Source organism: Malus domestica, chromosome 04, assembly GCF_042453785.1.
Source record: "Malus domestica chromosome 04, GDT2T_hap1".
Taxonomy (NCBI): domain Eukaryota; kingdom Viridiplantae; phylum Streptophyta; class Magnoliopsida; order Rosales; family Rosaceae; genus Malus; species Malus domestica.
The window spans coordinates 1164614-1182808 of NC_091664.1; the positions used below are offsets into that span (position 1 = coordinate 1164614).

At 41.7% G+C, this 18195-nt stretch overlaps 2 protein-coding genes and 1 long non-coding RNA gene across 3 annotated transcripts; 1 reads left to right on the forward strand and 2 right to left on the reverse strand.

Moving 5' to 3' along the window:
- Positions 1 to 2805: 2805 nt before the first annotated feature.
- LOC103407028 (uncharacterized) lies at positions 2806 to 4278 on the forward strand. Its single transcript, XM_029101754.2, has one exon. The coding sequence runs from the start codon at positions 2806 to 2808 to the stop codon at positions 4276 to 4278; it is 1473 nt and encodes a 490-aa protein (XP_028957587.2).
- An 8592-nt stretch (positions 4279 to 12870) lies between these two features.
- On the reverse strand, positions 12871 to 13428 carry LOC139194880 (uncharacterized). Its single transcript, XR_011579621.1, has 3 exons — positions 13293 to 13428; positions 13095 to 13210; positions 12871 to 13010 (listed from the first exon to the last, which is right to left on the reverse strand). It is a non-coding gene; the product is annotated as an uncharacterized lncRNA (long non-coding RNA).
- Positions 13429 to 13776: 348 nt separating this feature from the next.
- LOC103443462 (elongation factor 1-alpha-like) lies at positions 13777 to 16847 on the reverse strand. Its single transcript, XM_008382322.4, has 3 exons — positions 16668 to 16847; positions 15610 to 16081; positions 13777 to 14932 (listed from the first exon to the last, which is right to left on the reverse strand). Exons 2-3 carry the CDS (start codon positions 16069 to 16071, stop codon positions 14051 to 14053), a joined length of 1344 nt encoding a protein of 447 aa, XP_008380544.1. The 5' UTR covers positions 16072 to 16081; positions 16668 to 16847; the 3' UTR covers positions 13777 to 14050.
- Positions 16848 to 18195: the final 1348 nt, after the last annotated feature.

An 18195-nucleotide genomic window follows, 5' to 3' on the forward strand; every position in this document is an offset into this window, starting at 1 on the left:
TTCTCCACACATGACACACTTGCAAACAAAATGATTTTCAGTTGTTCTTTCAATAAATTATGAAACTCAACACCCCAAGTTAATTAGATACGCTTAAATTAACCTTCAAGTTCTCCTTAAGTTAATGAATTGGATGGAAAAGCGCATACAACAATTCAAAGCATTCCTCAAAGGTTCCTTACGTGATGAGCACAATAAAGATACAATCAAGAATCATGAAGCACAATGAGAACTATAAGTGTTGACGAGGCATTCGTTACTATGATGAGCATGAAACTAGTGCCAAGAATTCATTCAACGCGATCGTTTTCAAGCGACCTTCACTACTTGTGATTATAAGATTGTAACTATTAGGTGAAACTCCCTCATAATCTAGCATCATATTCATGCATGAAAACTAAGCGTGCACTCTCAATCAACATACACAAATAAGTTATCAATCAAGTAGATGAACGAATTGAATCCGCAACTTATGAAATAACAACTGAATGTAATCAAATCATATTGCAAGCATGTACATGGTTTCGAATCACCCCCCAACTAAGGGGGGTTTAGTTCCTCATACTCACAAAGCAAAGATACATAAAATTAGACATTAAAATCAAAGGAAAGAAAACACCTAAAATGCTTCAACTTGGTAGCAAGTGCATCCAAGATTCCTCTTTTCCCTTGCTTGCGGCATGAAGCTTGTGGACAGATTTTTGGGTGGATTTATGGTGTAGAATGGATGGGGAATTTTGTGGAAGGGTTTAGGGTGAGAGTGGAAGAGTGTTTGATGGTTGGGGAGTGGTAGAGAACTAGGCAAAGAGGGTGGAAGAAGGTGGAGTGGCTTTTATGTTTTCTAGGCACTAGAATGGTGTTTTTGGGGTGTTTTGCTTCCTAGGGTGTGTATGGACGAATTTCTGTGATAAAATGATGAATATGGGGGATTGTCTTTTGGCCAAGGGGTGTAAACATGTATTTATAGGCCCCAAAAACCTTAGAAAATCAGGTTAGGTTAAGGATGAAATGCATGGTAATTTGTGTGTGTGGTGTGCAATGGTCCAAGGGTGAAAATGAAGTGATGATGCAAAGTGTGAAGGGTAAAATGGAGTGGTCTTGAAGCTAGGGAGCATGAATGATTGTGTACATTGCATAGAGATGGAAAGGGAGGTGAAAATGTGTCAATAAATGGGTCAAAGGTGCAGCAACATGTGGTACACAAGGCATGGGATTCTAAATGTGAATGATGGAGCATCAATTGGTGCATGTAATGGATGTAAATGTTGTCTAAAATCTAATGAGTGAAGGGAACAAGAGGTAACAAGCAATTGAGTGTAATAATTAAATGAATTGAAGCATGAAATTAAAAATTATGTAGGGGACAAGAGTGATCAAGCATGGCATGGAATCCAAAGGGAATTCTATGTGGTTTGCATGGCAAGGAATGCAAGTTGGGGTGACAGATTTTTGGGCTATTTTCTTCATCTTTTGGACCATAATTCTTCATATTCTTGGCCTCTTTAGTTCTCAAATTCGTCCATCCACTTGGCCCATGCATTTGCTATCCATTCCAAGCCCGAAACATGCTCCAAAGGCCTCCAAAATGCATCTTCTTGCATACTTTGTACTTAGAGTCTGAAAACACATGAAAATGACTTTAAACATTAAAATAACTAAGGAAACACGACATAAATGCACAAGAACAAGCCAACTAAGTCACATAAATATGCTCCTATCATGGTGTTATTATAATCTTTTGTTTTGTGTGTGTCTGCATTTTGCTATATGCATCTCTAGCATTGCCATAGTGTTCATATAATATTTGTTTAGTTTCATCAATTGATATAAATTTTTTTATTAATTGATATGTGTAGAAATTAGAAGTATGGAACGATATTACAAGCGAAAATCATCATCGATTAGTTCGGACAATCATATTCCAAATAGTTCATCTCCAAACTTGGATAGTTCCAATCCTATTCCAAACAGTTCCCGTCCAATTCCAAGTAGTTCTAATCCAATTGGGGGTAATTCCACTCCACAACAAAATGAGTTAAAAGTTGATTTGGATAATCTTGAGAGAGACCCCGGAAAGAGAATTCCAATGAAGGATTATCCTCCAGATATTCGAGATGAGGTCCGAAGAGCATATATATTAATGGAGCCTTTTAGAGCTAAAGATCATGATTTTCCATTCACTTTGCATTCGAATAAAAAGCGACGGTTCGTTGATAATTGGTTAAAGGAATTTCATTGGTTGGAATATAGTATATCTAAAGATGCTGCATTTTGCTTTTATTGCTATCTATTCAAAGTCAACTTTGAACAATCAGGCAGTGACGTCTTTACTGAGGTAGGCTTTCAAAATTGGAAGCATGCAAGAGCCTGTTTTAAAAAACATGTGGGAATGGTTGGTAGCTTTCACAATAAAGCTGTTGAAGCTGCTGGTAATCTAATGAATCAAAAGACACATATTGAAACAGTTTTGGTCAAACAGTCAGAAGAAGCTCGTATGGCTTATCGCACTTGCTTGAATGCGTCAATTGATTGCACTAAGTTTTTGTTGCGACAAGGTCCTTCATTTCGTGGTCATGATGAAAGTGACACTTCAAACAATAGAGGTAACTATTTGGAGCTCTTGCAATTCCTTGCGGATCACATAAAGCTCCGGGAAATCTCAAGCTAATAGCTCCTTCAATTCAAAAAGATCTTGTTCATTCATGTTCTATTGAAACCATTAAAACTATCATAAGTGATATGAAGAATGCTAGGTTCTTTTCTCTATTGGTTGATGAGGCACGTGATGTTTCTATAAAGGAGCAAATGGCGGTGGTTTTGCGTTATGTGGACAAAAATGGGAAAGTCATTGAAAGGTTTGTAGGAGTTCAACATGTTCCCGACACCACTTCAAACACATTAAAGGAGTCTATTGATGCCTTCTTTCATTTCAATGAGTTGAGCTTCTCCAATTTACGAGGGCAAGGTTACGATGGTGCTAGTAATATGAAAGGTGAGTTCAATGGACTCAAGACAAAGATTTTGAATGATCAACCTTGTGCATTCTATGTTCATTGCTTTGCTCATCAACTCCAATTAGCTCTTGTTGCCGTAGCAAAGAATAATGTTGATGTTAACACATTCTTTCTATTGGCTAATAATGTGGTAAATAATATTGGAGCTTCATGTAAGCGTTGTGATGCACTTAGAGAGATGCAACAAAAAGAACTTATGAAAGCTCTTGAAAATGATTCTCTTATGACGGGACGAGGCTTAAATCAAGAAACTAGTCTCAAACGTTCCGGAGCTACAAGATGGAATTCACATTATGGTACTTTAATTAGTTTGATTACTATGTTCTCATCCGTGGTCAATGTGCTTGAAATGATTGTTGATGATAATATCAATGATAGTGTGGCCGAAGCAAATAGGTTATTGAAAGACATACAATCTTTTGAGTTTGTGTTTCTCTTATTTTTGATTAAATCTATATTGGGAATCACGAATGATTTATCACAAGCATTACAAAAGGATGATCAAGAGATTGTGAATGCAATGGCTTTAGTCAACACATGTAAAGAACAACTACTCTACATGAGGAATGATGAGGGGTTTGACCTTTTGGTTGACAAAGTATTGTCATTTTGTGTCCAACATCATATTGAGGTTATTAACATGGATGAGACATATGTAGCTCATGGGAGGTCGCGCCGTAATACCCACAAAAAGACCAACCGTCATCGTTACAAAGTGGAGCTCTTTTTTGTTGTCATTGATTCTCAACTTACAGAGTTAAATGATCGCTTCAATGAAACAAGTACCGAATTGCTCATTTGTTTGGCTAGTTTGAGTCCAAATGATTCTTTTGCAGCTTTTGACAAAGAAAAGCTACTTCGCCTTGCTCAATTGTACCCTCAGGATTTTACAAAGCAAGACCTATTGACACTTGAAGATCAACTCGATATTTATATTCATTCTATGCGTTCGAGAAGTGACTTTTCTGGGTTGCAAAGCATTAGTGATCTTGCTAAGAAAATGGTGGAAAAAAGGTTACATCGAGTATTTCAATATGTGCATTTACTTATTGAATTGGCTTTGGTTTTACCTGTTGCAACTGCTTCAGTGGAGAGAGCATTTTCTGCCATGAATATCATTAAGAGTCCACTCCGCAACAGAATGGGGGATCAATGGTTAAATGATAGCTTAGTTGTTTATATTGAGAAAGATGTTTTTTCTTGTATTGACAATGAAACTATAACTCCGCCTATGTCTTACATGGCCGGTCCCAAGCCCGGATAAAGGAGGAGGGGGAGGGCGTCAGGTAGTCGACAGCCGGCACTCCATGATCACGTCGAATCCTTATGAAAATGAATCCAGAACAAAATCGCGCTAAAGCTAGGGCGTCACCCGTAAGTGGCGCGCTGTGTGGCCTGAGCACAGTGATAAGTGAGCAAGGGTCGCTGTATCTCCATCGGCACCCGGATGCAGTGTTAAATGAGCAAGGGGGCCATAGAAACTTCTTTTCGAACGACTCCACTCAAAGTTGTTTGGGAGCATATGCTCCTATCAACTTTACCCGGGACACACAAAAGAAGTACTTTGATCCTATTAGACGGGGGAGGGTGAAGAAGCTAGGACAGAAGGGTAGAGTTCAAGAGAGCAAAATGCGTTTAGGAACGTGGAATATAGGAACCTTAACGGGAAAATCTATGGAAGTAGTGGAAGTTATGGTGAGGAGAAGGATAAATATTATGTGCCTACAAGAAACTAAGTGGGTTGGTAGTAAGGCAAAGGATCTAGAAAACTCAGGGTTTAAACTTTGGTATTCGGGCACAAATAGAACGAGAAACGGTGTTGGCATCATCGTGGACAAGACCTTGGTACAAGATGTTGTAGATGTCAAGAGGGTAGGAGATAGAATCATGGCAATCAAGATTGTAATAGGACAAGAACTTATCAATGTGATTAGTGCGTACGCACCTCAAGTAGGGTTGGATACGAGTTCGAAGGAGAAATTTTGGGAAGATCTTGGAGACTTGGTGCAAGGAATTGCTCAAACGGAGAAGTTATTTATAGGAGGAGATTTAAATGGACACGTGGGCAGGGAGACAGGCAACTATGGAGGTTTTCATGGTGGCCATGGTTTTGGGGAGAGAAACGAGGATGGGGAAGCTATCTTGGATTTTGCAATGGCATATGATCTCTTCTTAGCCAACACCTTCTTTAAGAAGAGAGAAGAACATGTGATCACCTACAAGAGTGGGTCGTCAAAAACACAAATAGATTTTCTTCTAATGAGGAAAGGGGATCGTATAACTTGTAAGGATTGCAAAGTTATACCAGGAGAGAGCGTGGCTAATCAACATCGCTTGTTGGTGATGGATGTACATATCAAAAGAGTAAGACAAAAGAACAAGACTTGGAAGTGCCCAAGGACTAGATGGTGGAATCTAAAAGAAGAAAAACAAGCCATTTTCAAAGAGAAGGTAATCACCCAATGTGTGTGGGATAGAGAGGGGGAAGCTAGCCAAATGTGGGATTCCATGGCTAGTTGTATCCGAAAAGTAGCAAAAGAGGTATTAGGAGAGTCCAAGGGCTTTGCCCCACACCAAAAGGAATCTTGGTGGTGGAATGAGGAGGTACAAACGAAGGTGAAGGCTAAGAAGGAATGTTGTAAAGCCTTATACAAGGAGAGGACCGATGAAAATGGTGAAAGGTATAGAAAAGCGAAGCAAGAGGCGAAGAAAGCTGTCAGAGAAGCTAAGTTAGCGGCTTACGACGATATGTATAAACGACTAGATACCAAAGAAGGAGAGTTGGATATCTATAAACTATCTAGAGCAAGGGAAAAGAAGACAAGGGACCTAAACCAAGTGAGGTGCATCAAGGATAAGGATGGAAAGGTTCTTGCTACAGAGAACGCGGTTAAAGACAGATGGAGAGGTTATTTTCATAATCTTTTCAATGAAGGACATGAAATGAGTGCTTCTTTAGGGGAGTTGAGTAACTCAGAAGAGTGTAGAAACTACTCTTTTTATCGTCGAATTCGGAAGGAAGAAGTGATTGTAGCTTTGAAGAAGATGAAGCATAAAAAAGCAATAGGCCCAGACGATATACCAATCGAAGTGTGGAAACTTTTGGGAGAGACAGGTATAACATGGCTCACTGACCTTTTCAATAGGATTTTGAAAACGAAGAAGATGCCAAATGAGTGGCGAACGAGCACTTTGGTGCCTATCTACAAGAATAAGGGCGACGTACAAAATTGCATGAACTATAGGGGTATTAAGCTAATGAGTCATACAATGAAGCTCTGGGAGAGAGTCATTGAGCATAGATTGAGGCAAGAGACACGGGTTTCGGACAACCAATTCGGGTTCATGCCAGGGCGCTCAACCATGGAGGCAATCTATCTCTTACGAAGATTGATGGAAAGATATAGAGATGGGAAAAAGGATTTACACATGGTCTTTATAGATTTGGAAAAAGCGTATGATAGGGTCCCAAGAGACATTCTTTGGAGGATTTTAGAGAAGAAAGGAGTACGAGTAGCATATATCCAAGCTATAAAGGATATGTATGAAGGAGCAAAGACTGCCGTAAGAACTCATGAAGGACAGACCGAAAGCTTTCCCATAACTGTAGGATTACATCAAGGCTCATCCTTAAGTCCTTACCTTTTTGCGTTGGTAATGGATGAGTTAACAGGACATATTCAAGATGATATTCCTTGGTGTATGCTTTTCGCAGACGATATAGTGTTGATAGATGAAACTCAGGAAGGGGTAAATGCAAAGCTTAACCTTTGGAGAGAAGTGTTGGAATCTAAAGGTCTTCGCCTAAGCCGATCAAAGACAGAATATATGGAGTGCAAGTTCAGTGCAAATGGAGGCCAAAACGAGTTAGGGGTGAGGATCGGAGATCAAGAAATGCCAAAGAGCGACCGTTTTCGTTACCTAGGATCTATCTTGCAAAAGAACGGAGAATTAGATGGAGATCTCAACCATAGAATACAAGCTGGATGGATGAAGTGGAAGAGTGCATCCGGCGTGTTGTGTGACCGCCGTATGCCACTGAAGCTCAAGGGAAAATTTTATAGGACGGCAATAAGGCCGGCGATGCTGTATGGCACAGAATGTTGGGCGGTGAAACATCAACACGTACACAAAATGGGTGTAGCGGAGATGAGGATGCTTCGTTGGATGTGTGGGCACACGAGAAAGGATAAGATTAGGAATGAGGATATCCGGGGTAAAGTAGGAGTAGCCGAAATTGAAGGAAAGATGAGAGAAAATCGGTTACGGTGGTTTGGACATGTGCAAAGAAGGCCTACTGACGCTCCAATTAGAAGATGCGACTATGGGACAGAGGTTCAGGGCCTAAGGGGTAGAGGAAGACCTAGGAAAACTTTGGAAGAGACTCTAAGAAAAGACTTAGAGTACTTGGATCTAACGAAGGACATGACACAGGATCGAGCACAATGGCGTTCTAAGATTCATATAGCCGATCCTACTCAGTGACTTGGATTTTCCAAGTCTCCAACCGAGAAGTTTTCCTCACTCGGGAAATTAAGGGAACACTACCCCAACCTACATGCTCCACTCAGAAAGCTTCAACATACAAGCTTCAACAAAAGAAAATTCAAAGAACTTAGCGAAGAAGGCTTTGGTGTATTTAACACAATACGTTGAAATGAAGGAAAGCTTATTTATTGATATCCCCGATAAGCTACAAATATGTACATATACATGAGTCAAAATAAACACACAAGAGGGAGCCTTCACAAAGGTTGCTTAGGAGAAGTCTCAGCAGTCGGTAGAGCCTCAGAAAGAGAAGGCACCGGAGGGGGATCATTTGGAGCCTCAGTACTGGACAGAACCCTAGAAGGATGAGGCATCAGAGGTTGATCATTTGGAGCTTCATTACGCGGTACAGCCCCAGAAGACGAAGGCAATAAATGCCTTTGGAACAAACCCACAAATCTCTGATGATCAAGTAAAACCTGACCATCAGTTTCCTTCATCTGGTCAAGCTTCCTCTTCATGTTTGTAGCATAGTCATGTGCGAGCCGGTGCAACTGTTTATTCTCATGCTTGAGCCCTCTAATCTCCTGTTTGAGACTCATCACTTCAGCCGCCAATGATTCAACTTGGCGGGTTCGAGCAAATAGGCGTTGGGCCATATTAGACACAGAACCTGCACACTGAACACTGAGAGCCAGCGAATCCTTAACAGCTAACTCATCAGACCGTTTGGAAAGTAGTCTGTTATCTTTGGGAGTGAGAAGGTTCCTGGCCACCACCGCAGCGGTCATATCATTCTTCATCACGGAATCCCCAACGGTAAGAGGACCAGTAGGGGAGACGAAGGATGGGCGCCATATGTTGTCTGGAGAAGGCGGGGCTGCCTCTTCAACAAGGTTCAAGTCAAAACGACGGTCGGAGGGGCCAGACATTTTCAAAGGTGTTGAAGAGAGAAGAGGTCGGACAAATCAAGATCTTAGAAGTGCAAGAATGAAGCTTCTACTGGTGGAGATTCAAGTGTGCTTTAGAACTTAATGCCAGCCCCTATAAAAATCTGCACTCGACGGAGCTTCAGAAATCGAAGAGGCGCCTGCTCAGAAATCGAAGAGGCGTTTGCTTTCTCAAAAGCTGAGCTGCTTAGAGATCACGAGGGTTGATCTCAGAAATCGAAGAGGCTTTTGCTTTCTCAAAAGTTGGGCTGCTCAAAGACCACGAAGGCCGATCTCAGAAATCGAAGAGGCGCTCGCTTTCTCAAAAGCTGGGCTCCCCAGAGACCACGAGGGCCGATCTCAGAAATCGAAGAGGCACCTATTTTTCCAGCCTTGTCAGCATCTGTCACACGCACACTCAGCTTTGCGGAAATTATGGGCATTCTGTCGAAGACTTCTGGGGAAGTAGAAAACACATGAATCTTACTGTTCAATCACCCACTTCCCACACGCAACAATAGCTCATGGGTACCACAGATAACTTTGCCAAAGTTCTCTGCCAAAGTTGAGCACGTGAAGCTTGCAGCTCCCACTACATCGCTCTGACCAAGAAGGGTAAAAGAATAGCAAAGAAACAGCACTAACAAAGTTTAGACCCATAAATTTTGAAGGTCTAGCTACCATATTATTACCCACAAGGGTAAAGGAACAGTACCACTGCTGGATAATTGGAAAGTCCCTGTGTGTCAACCTCTGTGCTTCGTGGCAAGGTAGACTAGCAAACATGCCCAACCTTTACTCACATTCGAGAAAACACTCCCAACAAGATTGCTTGCTCCAAAATCGAAGAGGCACCGCCTTCCGAATCTCGAGAGCCAGACTCCCAACATGATTACTTTCTCAAAAATCGAAGAGACACTGCTCCCCGAATCTTCGAGAGCCAAACCCCCAGCATGATTGTTTTCTCAAAAATCGATGAGGCATCGTTCTCCGAATCAATCGAAGAGGCGCTCGCTTTCTCAAAAGCTGGGCTGCTCAGAGACCACGAGGGCCGATCTCAGAAATCGAAGAGGCACCTACTTTTCTAGCCTTGTCAGCACCTGTCACACGCACACTCAGCTTTGCAGAAATTATGGGCATTCTGTCGAAGATTTCTAGTGAAGTAGAAAGCACATGAATCTTACTGTTCAATTACCCACTTCCCACACGCAACAATAGCTCATGGGTACCACAGATAACTTTGTCAAAGTTCTCTGCCAAAGTTGAGCACGTGAAGCTTGCAGCTCCCACTACATCGCTCTGACCAAGAAAGGTAAAAGAATAGCAAAGAAACAGCACTAACAAAGTTTAGACACATAAATTTTGAAGGTCTAGCTACCATAATATTACCCACAAGGGTAAAGGAACAGTACCACTGCTGGATAATTGGAAAGTCCCTGTGTGTCAACCTCTGTGCTTCGTGGCAAGGTAGACTAGCAAACATGCCCAACCTTTACTCACATTCGAGAAAACACTCCCAACAAGATTGCTTGCTCCAAAATCGAAGAGGCACCGTCCTCCGAATCTCGAGAGCCAGACTCCCAACATGACTACTTTCTCAAAATCGAAGAGAGGGTAAAGGAACAGTACCATTGCTGGATAATTGGAAAGTCCCTGTGTGTCAACCTTTGTGCTTCGTGGCAAGGTAGACTAGCAAACATGCCCAACCTTTACTCAAATTCGAGACAACACTCCCAACAAGATTGCTTGCTCCAAAATCGAAGAGGCACCGCCCTCCGAATCTCGAGAGCCAGACCCCCAGCATGATTGCTTTCTCAAAAATCGAAGAGGCATCGTTCTCCGAATCTCGAGAGCCAGATACCACAGACCACTTTTTCAAAGTGCTCTGACAGAGTTAAAACATGTGAAACTGACAGCTCCCACTACCGTGCTATGACCAAGCAGGGTAAAGGAATAGCATTACTACTTGTTGTTAGGGAGACGCCTATATATGTCAACCTCCATCCCCAACGGACAGGCAGACCTGCAAAAATGCTCAACCCTTCATCATATCTGAGAGGGCACTCCCAACGAAGCCTTTCGAAATATTCAGCTTTCTTTCCCCCCGATAATACCTCTGCAAACAAGCTATACTAGAGCAAGAATATCTCATATCATCAGGGTTAAAAGCAAGAGTATCCCATATCATGCTTTTTCCCTATCTTTTCCTTTGGCCTTGTTTTTACCTGCAAGACAAGGAGAAAGAGAGCAATCAGTCAGCACTTGGAATCAAGCTTCCAGCCAGGAACTGACTGCCTGGAACCCCTTACCTGATTACTTACCTGGCATTGCTCTCGAGTACTCATCTTCAACATCTTATGTTTCCAAGGAAGATTCCGCATCTGCTTGAGGAACAGATAGGGCAAGTGCGAAGGATACAAGGAAGCATGTGGAGACAAGCGTAACAGCACACGTGCCGATACATCCATTACTCTGTCAAAAGCAAAAGTATCCCATATCAGCAGGGTGGAACGTACTCTAGATTTGATGGACTTGTTTTGACCCTCAAATTCTTCAGTCGGCCTTATACTCTGGAGGAAACCAGAAAACCCTCCAGCTCAGTTCAAGAATAAGCCTGTGGAAAGTTACTTCTTCAAAAGCAAAAGTATCTCATATCATCTCTTCTCATTTTTCTTCTCTTTATCCTTCATGCTGTTGCAAGATGGGGAGAAGGTGAACAATCAGTCGGAGCTCTGATTGCTTACCTTGTCTGTCACCTCTTTCAGCAGACCCCCTAGCTCGGCGACTTGGGGGACTCCTACTACATGGTTTGTATCGCGCTTGACCAAGCCTGAAACTACAAGTAAGCTTCAAGTGAAATTGATAAATTACCTTGTGCATCTCCACCAGTTAAAGATACCACCCCTGGATGGAGGAAAAGTAATTCCAGAGAAGATGCCACATCTACCTATGAGACAGATAAGGCAAGTCAAGACGACACCACACTCCGATACTTAGAAGTTTCGTGATTACGAGATCATTCTCCCACAATATTTCCTAATGTCATTTGTACTAAATCATTCACTTGTACTCACTAAAGGAGAGCTTGAACCTATGTACTTGTGTAAACCCTTCACAATTAATGAGAACTCTTCTATTCCGTGGACGTAGCCAATCTGGGTGAACCACGTACATCTTGTGTTTGCTTTCCTATCTCTATCCATTTATATACTTATCCACACTAATGACCGGAGCAATCTAGCGAAGATCACAAAAAGCGACCGTTTTCGCTACCTAGGATCTATCTTGCAAGAGAACGGAGAATTAGATTGAAATCTCAACCATAGAATACGAGCTGGATGGATGAAGTGTAAGAGCGCATCCGGCGTGTTGTGTGACCGTCGTAGGCCACTGAAGCTCAAGGGAAAATTTTATAGGATGGCAATAAGGCCAGCGATGTTGTATGGCACAGAATGTTGGGCGGTGAAGCATCAACACGTACACAAAATGGGTGTAGCGGAGATGAGGATGCTTCGTGGGATGTGTGGGCACACGAGAAAGGATAAGATTGGGAATGAGGATATCCGAGGTAAAGTAGGAGTAGCCGAAATTGTAGGAAAGATGAGAGAAAATCGGCTCCGGTGATTTGGACATGTGCAAAGAAGGCCGACTGACACTCCGGTTCGAAGATGTGACTACGGGACAGAGGTTCAGGGCCGAAGGGGTAGAGGAAGACCTAGGAAAACTTTGGAAGAGACTCTAAGAAAAGACTTAGAGTACTTGGATCTAACGGATGACATGACACAAAACCGAGCGCAATGGCGTTCTAGGATTCATATAGCCGACCCCACTTAGTGGGAAAAGGCTTTGTTGTTGTTGTTGTTGTTGACAATGAAACTATCATGACACGTTTTCAAAGTATGAGATCCCGTCGTGGACAAATTTAGTATTTCTAGCTTGTTTAGCACAAAGATTATGAATGAAATTTGTAGTTTGCCATTTATTTGTTCAATGATATTTTCGTCTTGTTTTTTTTTTTTTTGGAACTTTTATATTGGGACCACCCTAAGTTAAAATCCTGGATCCGCCACTGCAGGAAGCTATCCTTTGTTTGACAGGTTCCATTTTTAATGGCAGATGGGAGACTTCCCCTATTTTCCAGAAAGTTATCAAAATGGGGGAACAATTCCAAGTCTGTTGCTGGTCATGGGTTCCTAGATCGGCTAATAGGGCGGCAGATTGGTTGGTGTCCTTTAAAAATGCGGAGATGAGCGTTTCTACTTGGGTCAGCAGACCTCCATCTTCGTTAGTGCATGTCCTCAACAAAGATGGACTTGCCCTGTCCACATTGAGCTTGTTTTTTGCTTTGGTATTGGTGGGGTGTTGCTGCTGGAGGTTGCTGCAGTAACCTGTTCTCTGAATCCTCCCAATACCTTGTTTCAGTTGTTGCTTGTCTTGTTTATGCTTTGTTAGCCTGTCGTGGGCTTTCCCTGTAATTTTGGCTTTTGCCCTGGTAATGTTATTTCGCTGTGATTAGGAAAATTAATCTCGGATTCATCGAGATTTCACCAAGATGGCACCGGTGGTGCTTACCCATTTTCTGGAAACCAAGACAGAAGATGCATCGGGTTTCGATCTCAAGAATTCAATTCAAATTCGACAAATATAAAGGTTAAGATATTACCAGAACTTAGGATGTGTCCATTTCAGGACCTTAAACTGTTGCAGGATTTCATGGTTCTAAAGCGGATTTAATCCATAACTCATCGGAGTCCAGCAGCAGGCATTGCCGGAACAATTCTGGGGAATCACCGAAAGTTATACAGAGGTTAGCACCTCGAAAATTAGGTAGATTCAAACATGCAGAGCATGAAACGCTTACTAGAGGTTTAATGAGGACCCATTCGAGCTCAGGGGACTTCAAAATTAACGAGTTCCTCGCCAGAGGTCCACATCGGAAACTGGGTGAAGAACACATGGACTACAGGAGTTCAGAATCTCGGATTCGAGTCCGAAACTTATGAAGTAAACCTAGGAAAATTACCTGGGGTCAAATAGGAATGATTCTCTTGTAAAATCAACAACTCAGTCGGACTCCGCCGGTAAAACATGGAGCCATGTTCAGCCCCCCATCCAGTTATCAGATTGAACATGCAGAGCCATCACCGTGAGTCCCAGGTCACCCAGATGACTAATCTAGTGGTTTCGAGTTGGATTTGACTGAGGAAGGTGATGATTGAAGGGTGTGGGTGCTCAGAAAGTTAGAGAGTGAGTTACGGAGAGAGTAGGGTTGCAGCAAGTGAGGTAGAGGGTTCGAGATAGTGGATGGAGGGAGAGAACAGGGGAAATGGGGTGTGTCACGGGGATGGAAAAGAAAACCATGGGCACGTTTATAAACCCACAAGGGCATTTTCGTAAATTTGTACACAAATTTAAAATAGGCTGTTACACTATATGCGTCACCACCGCCTGTCCAGCACCCAATTCAGGCAGTGGACAATCGAGAATGAAAACATCAGACCGGAATTAAAACAATTACAAACTAAACCGACTAAACCACTTGGAACCACACAACTAATATGAGTTCGTCTCATAAAACCATACTTTTGCGTCTGTGTAAATTTGAGTACTGGCCATTGTTCACTTCTTCTTGGCAGCAGACTTGGTCACCTTGGCACCGCTGGGGTCCTTCTTCTCAACGCTCTTGATAACACCGACAGCAACAGTCTGGCGCATGTCACGAACAGCAAAGCGACCCAATGGTGGGTACTCAGAGAAGGTCTCCACAACCATGGGCTTGGTGGGAAGCATCTTCACCATACCTGCATCTCCGTTCTTCAAAAACTTTGGCTCCTTCTCAATCTCCTTTCCAGACCTCCTGTCAATCTTGGTAAGGATCTCACCGAACCGCACGGCAATGTGAGAAGTGTGGCAATCCAGAACTGGGGCATATCCGTTACTGATCTGACCAGGGTGGTTCATGATGATAACCTGGGCTGTAAAGTTGGCAGCCTCCTTGGCAGGGTCATCCTTGGAGTTGGATGCGACGAAACCACGTTTGAGATCCTTCACAGCAACATTCTTAACATTGAACCCGACATTGTCACCGGGGAGTGCCTCCTGAAGAGCCTCGTGATGCATCTCAACTGACTTAACTTCAGTGGTCAGACCAGTTGGCCCAAAAGTCACAACCATACCAGGCTTGACGATACCAGTCTCTACACGTCCCACTGGCACAGTTCCAATACCACCAATCTTGTACACATCCTGAAGAGGAAGACGGAGGGGCTTGTCTGAGGGTCTCTTGGGCTCGTTGATCTGGTCAAGAGCCTCAAGAAGGGTTGGTCCCTTGTACCAGTCAAGGTTGGTGGACCTCTCAATCATGTTGTCACCCTCAAACCCAGAGATGGGAACAAAGGCGATTTTGTCGGGGTTGTACCCAACCTTCTTCAGGTAGGATGAAACTTCCTTCACGATTTCATCGTACCTTGCCTTAGAGTACTTAGGAGTGGTGGCATCCATCTACAAGAAGCAACGCAAACAAGGGAATAAGCACACAATCAAAATCAGTAAACCAGTACAACAAAAGCAGTTTTACAAGTGAATAACAACCAGTCTGGAGGCACAAACAAATAACAGAAAACAGTTATTCGGCATCATCTAGAGTATAAACACTACAAATTTATAGATCATTACACGCTTTTCTGAGTTACTGATTAAGTAACTGATGCATAAAGTTAAGAAAAAATGACATGTTAATTGCCCACACCTGTACATTGTTACAATAACCAAAACAAACTCGTGCACAAATAAAATTCAACAATGCAGACGCTTAAACATAGCAATATTCAATTAAAATAATTGCATGCCATATCAATACAAAGCACTGAAGGTTTAGATAAACCACTAATAAATTGTAGGAGAGAGAGGGAATCGAACCCTCAATAGTTTAACTAAGAACTACGCCACCAGGCAATCCCTCCAATTCATAAATCCAAACATCTCCCTCATAAAGTGGACACTACCCATAGTGCGGGGCATCATTGATGCCCACAAATGCCAATCAATAGAACCAAAAGGGGCATTTGAACTATGGGAGGATCCCTTTATCGGATAGAACAAGCTGCACACAAAAGTAGAAATAACACAATAGCATAATCATAATCTTCAAAGACAGTAAATGATGGTGGGATTTATACCTTGTTACAGCAGCAAATCATCTGCCTCACACCTAGAGTGAAAGCAAGAAGAGCATGCTCACGGGTCTGTCCGTCCTTGGAAATACCAGCTTCGAAACCACCAGTGGTGGAGTCAATGATTAGGATAGCACAGTCAGCCTGTGATGTTCCAGTAATCATGTTCTTAATGAAATCACGATGTCCCGGAGCATCAATGACTGTGCAGTAGTACCTTGTGGTCTCAAACTTCCACAAGGCGATATCAATGGTGATACCACGCTCACGCTCGGCCTTAAGCTTGTCAAGCACCCAGGCATACTTGAATGACCTTTTGTTCATCTCAGCAGCTTCCTTCTCGAACCTCTCAATCACACGCTTGTCAATACCTCCAAGCTTGTAGATAAGATGACCAGTGGTGGTCGACTTGCCGGAGTCGACATGGCCAATGACCACGATGTTGATGTGAAACTTCTCTTTACCCATGTTAATTTACCTACACACAACATGCAAAATGAATTAAATCAACAATTTATCCCACAAAACAATATCAGAATAATAAAAAAATAATCCCAAATGAAAATAATTGTAATCTCTTTCAAATTTAATACCATATAGTAAGTTCGTTCTAAAAACAATTCTTCATTTTAATTAATAATTAATAATTTTTAAATTTTAATTAATAAAAAAATCTAAACTATATTGTAAAATAGTTTATTCATATGAACATATCTGTGATTTATGGTAAAACCAAACTTTGTACAAAATCAATCGGATCTATATCATCAAAAAATACCCATCTGGGTTTAGTCAACAGATTTTCGTCTACTATCCAGAAAATATTCAACAAAAAAAAAAGACAATAAAGCTTTAAATTTGGTTTTAAGTTTGGTTTTGGTCAATCGATCGCAATAAACTAAAGAAACACCATCATCAAGTTCATGAATTTTAATTAAGGACAAACGAAAGAAACATGCATCGATAAAGCCATAAACAAATCCAGATGAACGAAAACGATAACAAAGGGCAGCGATGAACATCGATTGCAGTCGAAAGAGAATCGAGAAGGAGAAGGATAATACCTCGGAGATCTGGAAGCTCAAACTCTTGGTTCAAGCGAGAGCGGCAGAGGCAGTGAGAAATGAAAGCGTAGGGTTTGTGAGGCGCAACGTGACTTATTTATAGGCTGCGGGGATTTGGGATAACATCCAGGGTTTGCTTCGGAGCCCGCTCTGTCGGTTTACATGTTTGCCGCTGGGTGTATCCAAAATTACGAGTTTGACCTCCTGGCTTGCTCTTCAAGTAAGATTGTAAGGAGTCAACGCAAATTTAGGGATTTTCCATTTTTTATCGCACAATGTTTGGCCGGTAATTAAATATTGAAAGTTGCCATCAATTTCCAAATTTGGGAATCTTGTTTATATAACAAAAATACTAAGGAAGTTTTTTCAAAAATGGGACCGTTAATGAATTATCTGTCAACTCACCATTTGACGTTTATTTTCGTACCAAAATTACATAACATTGTGCCAAAAAATAAGACAGTCCATGTGAAAGTCTCATTTGAGAGAGTCTCCTTAGCATTTCTCTATATAAAATACCTATATAATTCAAACACTTACATGATGACACCACTTAGTACTTATGTTTATCCCTTCTCTCAGTACAGATAATATCGTTGTTTTAAAAAATAAATAAATACCTATATGATGACATCACAACAAATTTATTATTCAATGGTGTCATGTCTACACGTTTAGTTTACCATTTTAAAGTAGTTCCACCGAGAACTCTTTAGGTCGGCACCCAGCCAATCCACTCCAGCCCAGGAGATAGGCTAGCACACAGCCCAAGCTGGTCTCCATGCCAGCCCATAATTGACAGAGCCATGGACCGGCCCATTTGACGCCAGCGTGGTGTCGGAGGCCATTTGAATTTTTTTTTTGCACCAGGTGCTTACGGCCGCGCGTCCCGACAACAAAAAGTGGAGGTGGCTCGCCAGCACATGCACATTGAGATGATCAGATGGGAGGCCACGTGTTCGTTTATAGGTCGTTGGATTTCCAACTGCTAGTTTTCTGGACCGTTGGATTTCCAACGGTATAAAAATTTTGAATTTGAAATTGATCTGGAGCGTCCGATCCAGAGATCAACGGTCCACATTTTTTCGCCAAAAATTAAAAAAAAAGGCACAACGGACAAAATTATGACCGTTGGCCACGTGTCATGGTATAGGTTTTTGGATTTGAATCTTTTTTCAAATCCAACGGTCCAGATTAATTACCTAAATTAAAATTGATAAAAAAATTAATAAAAATTGTTAAAAAATACAAAAAAAAATTTAAATTTTTATTTTTTTCCTATAAATACCTAACTCTCATATTCCACCTTACACCACATTTTAATATTTTAAACATTTTTTTACCAAAGCTTTCATATAATTTTTTAGAGAAAAAAATGACTACGTGGAAGCTCATCGAAGATCTTACTTTGTGTGAATGTTGGGTTCATACTACTCATGACCCGATTACGGGTAATGAGATGGATAAGCGAGAAATGTGAAGTAAAATTACAAAAGTGTTTTGCGATGTACATGGAAAAGACACCAGA